Source organism: the organism of the source record quoted next, unplaced genomic scaffold (genome assembly GCF_019419815.1).
Source record: "Pyrus x bretschneideri cultivar Hongxiangsu unplaced genomic scaffold, Pyrus_bretschneideri_v1 Contig16, whole genome shotgun sequence".
Classification (NCBI taxonomy): Eukaryota; Viridiplantae; Streptophyta; class Magnoliopsida; order Rosales; family Rosaceae; genus Pyrus; species Pyrus x bretschneideri.
In genome coordinates, this window is record NW_025999457.1 from 6308347 (window position 1) to 6322217 (window position 13871).

Genomic DNA, 13871 nt, shown 5'->3' on the forward strand with positions numbered 1-13871 from the left:
ATCTTCACTTATAAATGAGAGGTCATAAGTTCAATTCTCGTTAAAAGCGAATTTGAACCATATTATTACTAGCTCATTTTGAGACTTAACCCACTTCCGAACCCCGTTAGTATAGACAATATCGTTTATTAAAAATAAAAAAAAAAATCCCCACTTACAAGATATTCCTCCGTTGATGAACCTTTTCCAAGATCCCACCTTTTTGTCCTCTCCCATCCAAATTATAAGCCAAATAAATGGCTTTGTCCTTCACCCACTTTACAAAATTACTCCACTTCTTCCATTTGGAACATTTTTACTTCATCACTCAATTCAAGATTCAGACGACAAAAATAAGGTTTATATAGTGAGACATGTACTTCTACGGGGTTAAGGGAGAATGAGTATAATTCTCTTCCCTTTTAATTTCCTCCTCTCTTCTCCTTTCACACTTTCCTTTTTTATCTTTATCTGTCTATAAAAAAAAATCAATATAAGATACTAATGCGGTTTAATTATAACCGTTTAAATAGGAAGGAAGGACAAAGGAACGAGAAATTAAGAAAAATGAGTTTCAAGGGTAAGTACTAAATTCATAAATTTATGCATTTAGGTGTATTGGACTCTACGATCCTTGATCCACCAATTGGTGTCCCTCAGACCCATCGAAGTTGAGCCCATAAACCAAATAAAAAGACCTTTCCAAGCCAACTATATTTCTGGCGGGAAAATCATCACATCTTCGCGCCTAAATCCGACCCACCAAGCATAGCGACACTCTGCGCTGCCCAAACCAAACCCTCCAAACCCCAACACTCTCCCCTTCTCTCTCTCTCTAGCCATGGCTTCCGATTCTTCTCCGGCGGACTTCAACAACGGTAACCCCCTTCCTCTCTCTCTATTTCTCTCGAACTTCGGTTGTTTTCACGGGTCTGTAAATCTCATTTTCCTTTCCTTTTTCTTTTTTTTTTAAATTTTATTTTGATGTCAAATCTCAACAGGGCCTTCTTCTCCTGATGACTCCTTATCGAGCCCAATCGGCAACACCTTCTCCTCTCCGGCGGACGCCACCCACCGCAGGAGGCGTCGATCCATTACCCCCTCGGAATTTGACACCCCGCGGGCCCAGCGGTCCCGGTTCGCCGCATCCGAAACAACCCCAACGGGCACGCGCCGCGCCAACGGCCATAGTGCTGGCCCTGCCCCGACCCCCTCCTCCACCGACGGTGATGTCCCGCCATCTTCTGAAGGCGGCGACGGGTATGGCATGGATGAGGACCGACCCACATTTGTCTGGGGCACGAATATCAGCGTGAACGACGTTAAGGTGGCAATCGTTAGGTTTCTGAAGAATTTTCGGGATGAGTCACAGTGGAATACGGAGAGTGAGTACCTTACAGAAGGGAAGTACATTGAGGCCATCAAGAGAGTTATTGAGATGGAAGATGATTCGCTTGATGTTGATGCACGCAATGTGTTTGATTATGATTCCGACTTGTATGCGAAGATGATCAGGTACCCACTCGAGGTTCTTGCGATTTTTGATATTGTTTTGATGGAAATGCTGCCGATCATAAACCCGTTGTTTGAAAAGCACATCCAAACTCGGATTTATAATCTCAAAACATCCACATCGATGAGAAATCTCAACCCATCTGGTTAGTTTTCAGCATCTACTTGTATTTGCAATCCAATTTTCTCTCTTTTGCTTTTGGGTTTTTGTTTGTTGTTGATCAATGTAATGTGTACATGGAAATATGGACTGACTTGAGTATATATACTACTAGACATTGAGAGGATGGTTTCGTTGAAGGGAATGATTATTCGGTCTAGTTCAATAATACCAGAGATAAGGGAAGCAATATTTCGATGCCTCGTGTGTGGCTACTACTCCGACCCTCTTCCCGTAGAGAAAGGTAACCTTGTTGAGATCACGTCCTTATTTGCTTAGATTTGATTTAGATTGATTTCTCTATTGTATGCTGAATTTTTGAGTGCTATCAGGGAGAATATCTGAGCCTACAATATGCTTGAAGGAAGAGTGTCAAGCCAGGAATTCCATGACACTTGTTCATAATCGATGCAGGTAATCAAGGGCGAATATCTTTTGTTAAGTTTAATATGTTTGTTCTATGTAATTTCACCGTTTGCATCTCCAGGGGTCTCCTTTCTTTTTGCAGTTTTTCTTAAACAACCGATGCATTTGAGATGTATATGATTTTAAAGTTTTAGTGGAACATGGACTCCTGTGTAAAAATGGGGTTTTGAATGCTAGCAATAAAAGATTGACACTAGAATAAAAATTTCAAGAGGCACAATTGTTTTTAAACTGAAGCAAAGTTCTAAAGATTGTGCTAGTCATGATTGTGGTTGAAATGGACAAACAATCACATCTAAAGCCTTTGTCCTATAGGTTTAGACTTCAGATCAAGTTAGAAAACATTACGACTATATTCTGAAAAGTACAACCGAAAGGCAAAATAGTGTGGAATAAAACTTGTGAAATAAACTGATGTGAGAAAGTAACCTTTACAGTTTGGAGTTAGAGTTTTTACAAAGAAATCACTTTAATGGGTCCTGCTTTTTCAATCAGGTTTACAGATAAACAGATTGTGAGGCTTCAGGAGACTCCTGATGAGATCCCTGAAGGAGGGACACCACATACGGTGAGCTTGTTGATGCATGACAAACTGGTTGATGCTGGAAAACCAGGAGACAGAATTGAGGTAAGTCCATATTGTACCCCTTCATATGACCGTAAGATACCTACCTTGTTTGTTTATCTTGAATTTGTTCCTTTCCCATAGGTTACTGGGATATACAGGGCTATGACTGTTAGAGTTGGACCAACACAGAGAACTGTAAAATCACTGTTCAAGGCATGTTTCTATCTTTTTCTCTTTTAAATTTCAAGATCTTTTCAGTAGGGTGTTCTGGATATAAATATCCCTTTCTTTTGATTGCAGACTTACATTGATTGTCTGCATATAAAAAAATCTGATAAGTCAAGAATGCTGGCGGAGGATCAAGTGGAAGTTGACAATACCTTGGTTGGAAACTCAGAAGAGATTCTTTTTGATGAAAAAAAGGTAACCAATGTATACTATATTCTTCACTTGCAGTCACATCAGACTTTGCTTTTATTGTCCGTATCAATGATATCCTTACTGAAATTTCAGGTGGAACAATTGAAAGAGCTGGCAAAACAGCCAGATATATATGATCGATTAACAAGGTCTTTAGCACCAAACATCTGGGAGTTAGATGATGTAAAAAAAGGCCTTCTTTGCCAGGTGCTTTAAATGCTTAAATCGCTTAGCCGTTAATTAATTAAGTAGTAGTGAGGTGTCGGTACGGAGTTGCGTCAGCTGTATTTAAAAAAATAGTTTCTCTTTCATTATTTTCAAAATTGGTTCTTATTTTTAAATGGCCTAAATGCAGCTTTTTGGTGGGAATGCTTTGAAGCTTCCATCTGGTGCTCGCTTTCGTGGTGATATTAATATTCTTCTTGTTGGTGATCCTGGAACCAGCAAGTCCCAGCTGCTCCAGTACATACACAAGTTAGCGCCTCGCGGAATATACACTAGTGGAAGAGGGAGTTCTGCTGTTGGATTGACTGCTTATGTTGCGAAAGATCCCGAAACAGGGGAAACAGTATGTTTTTGTTTATAAAAAACTTATCTTATGGTATTTCATGAAAACACATGAAGTTGAGTGGAGGCATTTTATGACTCTTCAGGTTTTAGAGAGTGGAGCCTTAGTTTTGAGTGATAGAGGCATTTGCTGCATTGACGAATTTGACAAAATGTCTGATAGTGCGAGGAGCATGCTACATGAGGTTGGTTATTCTTTCACTTTTTTTCTCAAATATGTGGGAGGAATGTGCATTTTTTCAAATGCTTATAAACTTATCTTTTCTTTTTAAGTTTGGACACTTTGTCTTCGAAATCATGTTGAGTGATATGTGAAGATCCAGATTAGATGCTTTCAAGTTTAATATGGCAGTTTGTAGATCCAATCATATGCTTCAAAGACGCAAGAACAGTATGTCAGTATGCTAAGTGGCATTAAGTATACTACTTAGTATATTATCAGGGCTGTGTTCTGGTATTCCTTTGTGCACAATGCAACTAATTTCCCATTGATGGCTTTATTTCTAAATATACTCATACTCCCCCAGGTGATGGAACAGCAAACTGTTTCAATAGCTAAGGCAGGAATTATTGCTTCCCTTAATGCTAGGACTTCGGTCTTGGCTTGTGCAAATCCAAGTGGTTCACGCTATAACCCTCGCTTATCAGTAATTGACAACATACACCTTCCTCCTACCTTATTATCCAGGTAAGATACACATGACATGCTTCTAGCACGGTAAAAAGGCCTAAACTACGGCTTAACAATGGTTTTGCATACATTCATCTAATTTAAAGACTTGTTGTTGTAAAGTATGTCAAACTGGTTTTTTTTGCATACTTGTGAAAGTTATCTATTGTGGAAATTGTTGCTAACTTTTGGTGTAAAGAAGACTTAAAAAAAAAAGAATGTCAAAGTTGTTTTTTTGCATAGTTTATTCAAGGTCTCTATTGTAATGGTTTTGAGTTGCTCTCTGATCATTAGTTTTTTCGCAGGTTCGATCTGATCTACTTACTCCTTGACAAGGCTGATGAGCATACAGACAGACGCCTCGCAAAGCATATTGTTGCATTACACTTTGAGAATCCTGAGGTCTGGTGAATTATGATTTCTCTCATCTAAGTACTATATTTTTTTGGTAAATATTTATAGGATTAGTTTTAGCACATATCTTGTCTGTCTTTAAATTTCCATGTCTCCAATTGCAGAGCGTACAGCAGGATGTCTTAGACATTGCTACGTTGACTGCATATGTAGGCTATGCCCGAAAGCATATTCACCCACAATTATCTGATGAGGCTGCTGAAGAGTTGACAAGAGGTTATGTTGAGTTGAGGAGGAGAGGAAATTTTCCAGGCAGTAGCAAAAAGGTAAATTTACATCAATCTTAATACAAGGTACTCTTCATATATATTCTAGGTCCAGAAATTATAGAAGAATGTTCACATAATATATAGTTATACACTTGTGACAATATTTTCATACGATGTATCATTTTTCCCTATCAAGTGAAGATTCATTTTGCAATTTCTTTATTTCATCTCTTTCTTTGATGCAAAATGTTTTTGTCTTTATTTGCAGAATACATTGATTGGTGCATTTGACCTAGATCTCCAAATAAATTTGTCAATTCTTGCATCAATCAGTGTTTTTTCTGGTTAAATAAAAAGTGAAAAGCTGGCATGACTATATCATGTTCAATTAATTGATTATTTTGACAGGTGATAACAGCAACACCCAGGCAGATTGAGAGTTTGATACGACTTAGTGAAGCTCTAGCTCGCATCCGTTTCTCAGAATCGGTTAGCAAAGATTGCATTGTATCTTAACAGTTCACAATATATTTATCTGGAGTAAAATCAATAAAATTATGGCCTGATGCGTGCAGGTTGAGAAGCATGATGTTATTGAGGCATTTCGGCTTCTGGAAGTTGCAATGCAGCAATCGGCAACTGATCACTCCACAGGTATTTACAGCATTTGTGTCCACTTTTTCTTAATTATACTTTCCCTGAAGACAAACACAGCTTAACATCATGTTTTGCTTGTGCTTTGTTCTTAAGGAACGATCGACATGGATCTTATCACCACTGGAATTTCGGCAAGTGAAAGAATGAGACGAGAAAGTCTCGTATCATCAGCGCGCAACATAATTATGGAGAAGATGCAACTTGGGGGACCCTCAATGCGCTTGTTAGAGGTGTGCTTATTTACAAGATGTACAAACCAGAGTCATATAACTATCTTATAAACATCATCTTGATGTGTTTAATATATCCTGCAGCTGCTGGAGGAGCTGAAGCAGCAGAGCTCTGGCGGTGAACTCCACCTCAATGATGTTAGTAAATTTCTCTCTCTCTCTCTCTCTCTCTCAATACAAACACAGAATTGGCATGCTGATGGCTATGCTTTTGTTGGCATTTCAGCTGAGGACTGCAATTACGACACTAGCAAGTGAGGGATTTGTGGCTTTTGTTCACGGCGACAGTGTCAAAAGAATATGATGAGAGAGGACAGAAGAAATGAGTGACACTTGACATTGGTTCTTTTTAGTTGCCACAATTAATTGAGACCTCAAAACAACTGAAGATATATCACACCATATTCCAGAGTTGTTTTTGCAGGTGATTGTTGTGCGTGTAAATTATTTGGTAGTCTTTTTTGTTTGTTGGTCAAGTAGTTTAGTTGAACTACCTACCTATCAATATAACTAGTTCATAACAAGCAGTTGACGATACATAATTTGTCTTATCGCCAACTAGCTTTTGGTCACGTGGTAGTTGTCTTCACGTAGTTGGTTAAAGCCTTGTGTTCATGAGGTGCGACAGTTGCAACAATTTATGTTTCGTGTGGCAAATTGAAATTCATCTAAAATTTGGGGTCACTCTAAGCTGCTTATCATCGATCGCGTTCTTGGTAAATTGCATTTTTGCTTCATTGATCCTTGAACTGAAATTTCAGTTTTGTTGCATGCTGATGACTGTCATGGGTTAATTACTTTCACTTTAATTCCTTTCCATAGTCTTATCCCTCGTTGAAATTTGTTAAGTGTAGGGCAGAGTGTGCAGCCACAATTTGTTCTTGTATTTTTATGCTACAAATGGGGCTATTTCTTTGACTCAAAAGAGGGAAATCATTTTCGATAAAAAAAAAAGAAAGGAATATGTTTGTACTTTTGTTTTTGTAATTACTAGAAGACTATATATTATTTTTTTTTATATCCAAAAGAATTCTTGAAATTGGTATAACTTTCGCTTTGGTTCTTGATGATGAAAATCGATAGAAGTGGTTATTGAGTTATTCATCTGTAAATTATTTTGGTCATTTTGTAAAAATATGTCAATATTCTTGGTAAATTGTCATGTGAACGATTACGTGACTACCTTTTTTAGGTATATCAATCCATCCACTTAACGAAAATATTGATAGATTGCTTTTTTTTTATTTTATTTTTTCAGAATGATCAAAATGATTTATAGCAGCAAATTTAAAGATTATTTTTCTTGATTTTTACTGTCAGATATCGAAGTTAGGAATTATGCTAATCTCACTAACCCTTGTGTTAAAGCCTTACTGGAATGTTGCAAAAACTTCTTGAAACCAGGTCATGGAGTCAAAACAAGATTGCAATCCTGGGAGTTATTGAGGATTGTAACAGTAGATTGCAATGAAGTGTATGACGATTATCGCAAGATAAAAAGCACTTCACTGAAACTCATCTTACTAGACGTGCACATCAAAGGCAGCTTCTTCATCTACGCTCTTGCTACTCGAGTATTATAACACTTACTTTGTCCGTAAGGAAGTGACACGACCTTTATGGCGGTCATCAATCACTCCAACAACAACGATGTTTGTATATTGTAAGTCCGTAAGGAGCAATGTTGATTGGATATTGTGAAAGTGACTGGAGTTGTTTAGAAGATAACATGAGGAGTGCCTCGGGGTATGCTTTCTCATTTGGAAATGGAATGTTCTCAAGGGCTTCTATGATGCAACATTGTGTAGCTCTGTCAAAAGCTAAAGTAGAGTACATTAGTGCATCAGAGGCAACTGCTCAAGCCACTTGGCTTAGGTTTGTTTTGGAAAAATTTTAGTGAGCTTCAAATTGACGCAACTCCACTGAAATATGGCCACACTTCCACAATTGCCATCGCCAATAAAATCCTATATTTCACTAGAAAAACAAAAGCATATCAACAGAAACTACCATCTCATCAAAGAAGCAATTCAAAAGGGTGTGGTTAGATAACATACATACTCACAAAAGCAGTGGCAAATGATTAATTCAACAATCTCAGAGAGCTTGGTGAAATCAGTTAATATTTTAAAGGGTTATTATACAAAATGGTTCTTGAGATTTGCATGATCAATAGAAATGATCTCTGAGATTGAAAATCAATAGAAATGGTCCCTGAGATTGTCCACCATCCATGATTTTGGTCCTTCCGTTAAAAACTCTTTCGGCAATTTTCAAAGCTTCATAACTCAATCGATTCTTAATCAAATTCGACCCATAATATATCAAAATGAAGATAAGAAAGTGTAGAACAAGATTATAACTATTTGGAAGCCCAATGATTGCCGAAGATAGCCGGAAAATAGCCTGAAAGGTGACTGGTCAGCGGGAAAACTGGAAAACTCGCCGGAAACTGGGTAAACTTTAAACGTTCATAACTTCTTCAATACTCAACAAAATTGAGTTATTCAAAAAAAAATTATACTTCTCAACGAGACGAAGAGAATGGTATCTTTCTTTACTGCTAACTCGCCATGGTTTGATCAGAAAACTACTTGAAAGTGGCTAACTCGAAAATGGTTAGCCACTTTCGAGCCGTTGTCCTACCAAACTATGGCGAGTTAGCCTTCAAAAAAGATACCATTGTATTCATCTCGTCAAGAAGTATTATTTTCATTTTTGAATCACTCGATTTCGTTGAGTATTGAAGAAGTTATGAACGTTTAAAGTTTACCCAGTTTCCGGCGAGTTTTCCAGTTTTCCCGCGGACCAGTCACCTTTCAGGCTATTTTCCGGCCATCTTCGGCAATCATTGGACTTCCAAATAGGTATAATCTTGTTCTACACTTTCTTATCTTCATTTTGATATATTATGGGTCGAATTTGGTTAAGAAACGATTGAGTTACAAAGCTTTGAAAATTGCCCAAAATCGTTTTTAACGGAATGACCAAAATCATGGATGGTGGAAAATCTCAGGAACCATTTCTATTGATTTTCAATCTCAGGGACCATTTCTATTGATCATGCAAATCTCAGGGACCATTTTGTATAATAACCCTAATTTAAAGGGGAGTGTTGATCTATATATTGGTGACCTAATTTTTTGTTTGAATTATAAATTGGTGATCTAATTTTTTGTATTACTAAATCAATTATAATGTTAAAATCGGCTTTGTGCTCATATTGCCAGGTGGATATTTTTAATTTAATTTGTTTGTTATGACTTATAGGTCTAAGAAGAGCTATGTATCTTAAGCTTATAAGTTGTAGGATGGATGGTTAGGATTTCGTGATGTAAAAGAGAATCCTCCCTCAACTATGTAACCTAACGATAGCTGAGGTCATAAGGGTTTTAGTCTTTCTCTCTTACACACTGAATGAATAAGATTTGCAGAGTAACATTCTTTTGAATTGCAGTCTATATTCTTCCTCTTTATCATTCAACTCTGGTACAATTTTGTTCTTGTTCAAATATACAAATTACAAACATACATATACACCATCAAATTCTAACAATACTAACTTGGCTATAGAGAACTTTTGGCCGGTACCACACTGATACTTTAGGAATTTCACGATTGTTTGTTCTCTAGTGTAGGTGACCGTTCTAGCACTTCATCTGCGGTGGTGCGGAAATTTAATTCAAACACCAATGCAAATGTAAATTTAATGCAATCACTCTTGAAAAATAATTCATTTAACACTACAGTTGAATTATTTCATCACCATCCATAAATTATTCGCAGCCTAATGACTTAAAACGTTGATATAGTTTCTTCAACACTAGTGTGGAATTATTTGATCACTACCAATGTAGCTAAGATCTAAACTTGACACATTCCTAAAGGTACACTTTTATTGCAATGGCAATGCATCGATTCTTCAGGTTATCATTTGACGATAACATGCTTTTCGAGGCCAGGAGTGTGAGCATTCATAATGTAGTCTTCCCAATCAATGCACCTGGGATCAAAATTAAATTCTTTTGCGTCTATGTAACTCTCATTTGTCACCCTTCGCAGCTCCTCCGAATTGGTGTCATCAAATCTACCAGGGAAAACATGTTAATCGTTATCATAAGATTTATGCATAATTACAATTAACCATAAAACTTCGTCTAATCACCAAATAAAGCAGACGTACATGCCCTTGAATAACACATAGGGTTTGTACAGCTCTACCATGCGCGTTACCAATTTGAGTTTTCGACTGTAATTAGCATATATATCCTTGAAATATCGGCATGATGCCTTATTTACGAACTTTAATCCCTTCAAAGATGCAAAGAAGAATATATGAGAGGAAAACAATAAAAAGAGAAGAAACAAGCACGTGCGATATCAAGAATAAGGAAACATACTATTAAAGGAACATTAAGTAATTTATAGTCCATGTTTTTAGTTTTATTACTAGCAAGGAATAGGCTGAACAAACCTGCAGAGGTATCTTGAAGCGAATTTGCATGTACATGCGGAAAGAAGCCATAGTCCTAAGCATTCTAAACTTCGCAACCTTAATAGGCTTTCCGTCCTTCGCCACCCAGGGAAATTTGGTGAAGTATCGATACGTAATATCTTGAATATCACAAAATTTTATAGGGTTGCGAAATGAAGATCCCACATGGTAAATGTGAATAGAAGATTGATTTGCATTCACCACTATCGCTGAAATTATTGAATTTACCACCATGTCAACAGGAATCTGCGTAATTTAGAATTCGATCTTCAGTTATACATAATGCTACGAACAAACTGTAATTGTTTTTGGATATCCTTCTATTATAAACCCGAAAAGAAGAATAAGAAGAAAAAGTAGAAATTAAAGAAGCAAACTAGTTAGTAAAAAAAAAAAAAAACAAATAAAGAAGAAATGAACCCACTAACCTTACCAAACCTTTCCCCTCCTTCATCCTTGGAAAATTAACCAAAATTTTGGGCATGTATAGAATTTTATCTAAAATTTTAACTTTTGATAATTGTAATCAAAAGTTGATCTCAAAGCACTAAAATTACGAATCTAGATCCTCGTCGGATCCTCTTTGTGAGGATTCTGGAGATCTGTGAATCATATACATTCATCGTACATCGTGTAGTTAGAAATCATTTTAAATATTTTTATTTAAAATTAAATACAAACAACACCTGACAAAAAATGACCGCACGATGTATGATGAACGGACACGATTTACTGATCCCCATCATTCTAACCAAAAAGATTAGGAGAGTATCCTGTTGGTAAAATTATGACCCTTATAATAACAAGAAGTTTGGAATGCTATAATATGTACTTAGGGTAAACAATTCATTTAACATGTCATCACCACTAATGAAAGTATGCCACATGGAACTTTGTATTGCTTTAACAACCTAAACGACCTCCAAAAAAAAAAACAAAAAAAAAAAAAAAAAAAACCCTAAACAAAAATTAGAAATTAAAAAGAAAAAGAAAAAACCCCAACAGGGATTTTCGCGAGCCGAAACCCTAGGAGAGCGATCCATGCCGCTGCGCAAGGACTACGAGTGTCATCAGGCTTTTACAAAAGGCTACAGCTCGAAGTCGATCTTCGAAAATGTTGTCAGTCAGAGTTGGGATAAATACCCATTTCTCTTATGGCATATTTGTTTTTCCTAAAAGTCTTTCATGTTTTCTAACCATGCACCTGTCATATTTTCTCATTTATTTTATAACTAAAAATGTAGATGACAAACCAATATATATGACAGATGTATATATCGACACTCGTAATTTTCTTTTAATATAGTGCCCCAACATAATTTATGTGCATGGCACCCTGCTAATAAGCTTAACCCTTAGACACATTTTACGTACATGTATGCATGCAGATCTACGTAATATGTATAATGCATGTTTGCGTCGGGGAGGGCTTTGGGGATTGATTGACTTTGAACTCACCATATCAAATACTGACATAGGATCAGCAAGTAAGCACTTCAACTTTCCTTTACCATAACTAGCAATTATGCTATCAATCGTTCTGTAGTCACACGAAAATAACAGATATATGAGTTTTGCTGTCACCTTGTCAAAGAGGACCATATATACTAAATGAAAATCATCATACACTTTTTTGCACTCACATTTAGTTCTAAAGAGGACCATACTAATTGTAAGAGATAAATATATAGACACACACACACACACATAGAAGAAATAAAGATTTAAGGTACATGCCAGCTTATTACCTCAAACCTTGAATCCAACCTGGAAATGGCTCCTTATAAGTACTAGTAACAGCGGGTGGGCGGACAACAACCAAGGGTAGATTGTCTTTTGAGTGATGTAAAAATATTTCTCCTATCGCCTTTGTAAATACATAGGTGTTTGGCCATCCATAAAGTTTAGCCCTAATTATTAATTGTATCAAAGAAAAACAAATAATAGGGTAAGAGTTTCAAACAATTCTACTAACAGTTATACTTTTTTTCCTTTTGATTTAGTAAGCCACAATATAAAATTCATATGTGAAGAGTAATACAGGGCACAATTAGATTAGATAATGATGCCCTAAAAACCTTTCAATGCCCAAATCCTTCATGGTGCGTGTAATAATTTCTTCAGAAGCACCTTGTGCTTTTACTTCATTCAATTTCTCCTCCAACACCTTCTTTTCACGTAATTCGAAATTATTGTTTATTATATCATCCATTAATGAAGACGACAAGTCCTCTGCTATGAGTCCTGCCCTTTCACCACACACATAAGCTGGAAAAAGTTCCCCATTTAATCACTATTACTTAAGCAAAAACTATATATATCCATTAAAGGAGTAAGACTTAAAAAAAATTATTATGTTCAAAATAAAAAACAATATGGGATAAACAAATAAAGGAAAGGCTATACAAAAGAACAAACAAACAACAGAAAACTGAGTCCTGACCGGTTGATACATGGAGAAGCATCTCCAGTTTTGAACATTTCTTCGCAAAACTCAACACATGAAGAACTCCAAATGTATTCACGTCCAGCGCAATATCATACCTGCACACAAATATCACACAATGTACTGTGCATATATATATATATATATAATTTTTTTTTTGTGTGTGTGTCTATATAATATATATAGCCAAATTTCCATTTGGCATGTAGTTAACTTGCTACGAGTTTACCCTGTAGTTCATTAAAAGTTGCAATTCAAAGACAAAAGTCCAACGTTCTATTTATTTTCTTGACTTAGCAATCACATGACCATGTAGAAATTGCATATTGGGATGGGAACACATGACCTCAATTGGATGGTGAATGCTCTACCTTTCATCAAATTTGGTCGTTGCTGCAGAGCTGAGAATGATTTGTATTTCATTGAACATTTCTTCCCTAAATTTGGAATCTTTCACTCCAAGGTTTTCAGAACTTACATCTCCTGGGAAAGCCACAACTTTTTCCGATATAAAGGAATCAAAATATGCACCCATTTTATCCCTGAGAACCTTGAACAACTCCTTTCCTATGATCTTAATATATCAACACATTAAAATAAAGTGTACGTCAGAATTGAAAAGAAATCTATTATATGAGTTATAGAATCTATATGGTAGTTGTAAATTGTATATTTAGGTAAACCTCATTATGCATGCGATCCGTGGCTGAGTTGATATCCGGAGCTCTTAGAAGAAGATACACCTTTTTCACATCTGGTTGAACCCTTAGTATTTTCTCCAAAAATACTGCATGCCGATTTCAAATAAAGTTACAGAGAGAGAGAGAGAGAGAGAGAGAGAGAGAGAGAGAGAGGGGACAGTATACCCATCGCAAGGAAGCCTGTTGCTCCAGTAACCAAAATGGTCTTTTTCTTAAGATATCCTTGAATGGTCTTCGACTCCATTTGTAAAACTCAGAATTATAGAGTGTGCGTGTGAGATATATATATATATTGGTCTGAGTAAAGTTCAGATGCTTTCTTGGATTGAGAGTGGTGGAGGGAACTAAGTCGTGGTTGGATAGTATTTATACTAAAAGTTAGAATGGTTTCAAGGGGTAATGTATTAATATTTCTTT

General features: G+C 36.4%; 2 protein-coding genes across 2 annotated transcripts; one reads left to right on the forward strand and one right to left on the reverse strand.

The window, feature by feature from the left end:
- The first annotated feature begins 696 nt into the window (after positions 1–696).
- LOC103962069 (DNA replication licensing factor MCM4) lies at positions 697–6496 on the forward strand. Its single transcript, XM_009374730.3, has 18 exons — positions 697–857; positions 981–1637; positions 1767–1895; positions 1984–2065; positions 2573–2705; positions 2787–2858; positions 2946–3068; positions 3159–3272; positions 3421–3633; positions 3719–3817; positions 4160–4320; positions 4608–4704; positions 4821–4982; positions 5334–5414; positions 5501–5579; positions 5676–5812; positions 5897–5950; positions 6039–6496. The coding sequence occupies exons 1-18, from the start codon at positions 821–823 to the stop codon at positions 6114–6116; spliced, it is 2508 nt and encodes an 835-aa protein (XP_009373005.2). The 5' UTR covers positions 697–820; the 3' UTR covers positions 6117–6496.
- Positions 6497–9742: 3246 nt separating this feature from the next.
- LOC103962065 (probable fatty acyl-CoA reductase 5) lies at positions 9743–13698 on the reverse strand. Its single transcript, XM_009374728.3, has 10 exons — positions 13620–13698; positions 13437–13540; positions 13125–13327; positions 12751–12851; positions 12386–12575; positions 12056–12217; positions 11766–11847; positions 10287–10553; positions 9996–10123; positions 9743–9899 (listed from the first exon to the last, which is right to left on the reverse strand). Exons 1-10 carry the CDS (start codon positions 13696–13698, stop codon positions 9743–9745), a joined length of 1473 nt encoding a protein of 490 aa, XP_009373003.2.
- Positions 13699–13871: the final 173 nt, after the last annotated feature.

Bases quoted from the DNA above. Each gene is read 5' to 3' on its own strand.
- LOC103962069 (XM_009374730.3), top strand. From the start codon at position 821: ATGGCTTCCGATTCTTCTCCGGCGGACTTCAACAACG. The intron at 4,983-5,333 runs GTAAATTTACAT...TTATTTTGACAG, and splicing joins TTCCAGGCAGTAGCAAAAAG to GTGATAACAGCAACACCCAG. The intron at 5,813-5,896 runs GTGTGCTTATTT...TATATCCTGCAG, and splicing joins CCTCAATGCGCTTGTTAGAG to CTGCTGGAGGAGCTGAAGCA.
- LOC103962065 (XM_009374728.3), bottom strand. From the start codon at position 13,698: ATGGAGTCGAAGACCATTCAAGGATATCTTAAGAAAAAGACCATTTTG. The intron at 13,328-13,436 runs GTTTACCTAAAT...TGATATATTAAG, and splicing joins CGGATCGCATGCATAATGAG to ATCATAGGAAAGGAGTTGTT. The intron at 12,576-12,750 runs GTCAGGACTCAG...AACTTTTTCCAG, and splicing joins GCTTCTCCATGTATCAACCG to CTTATGTGTGTGGTGAAAGG.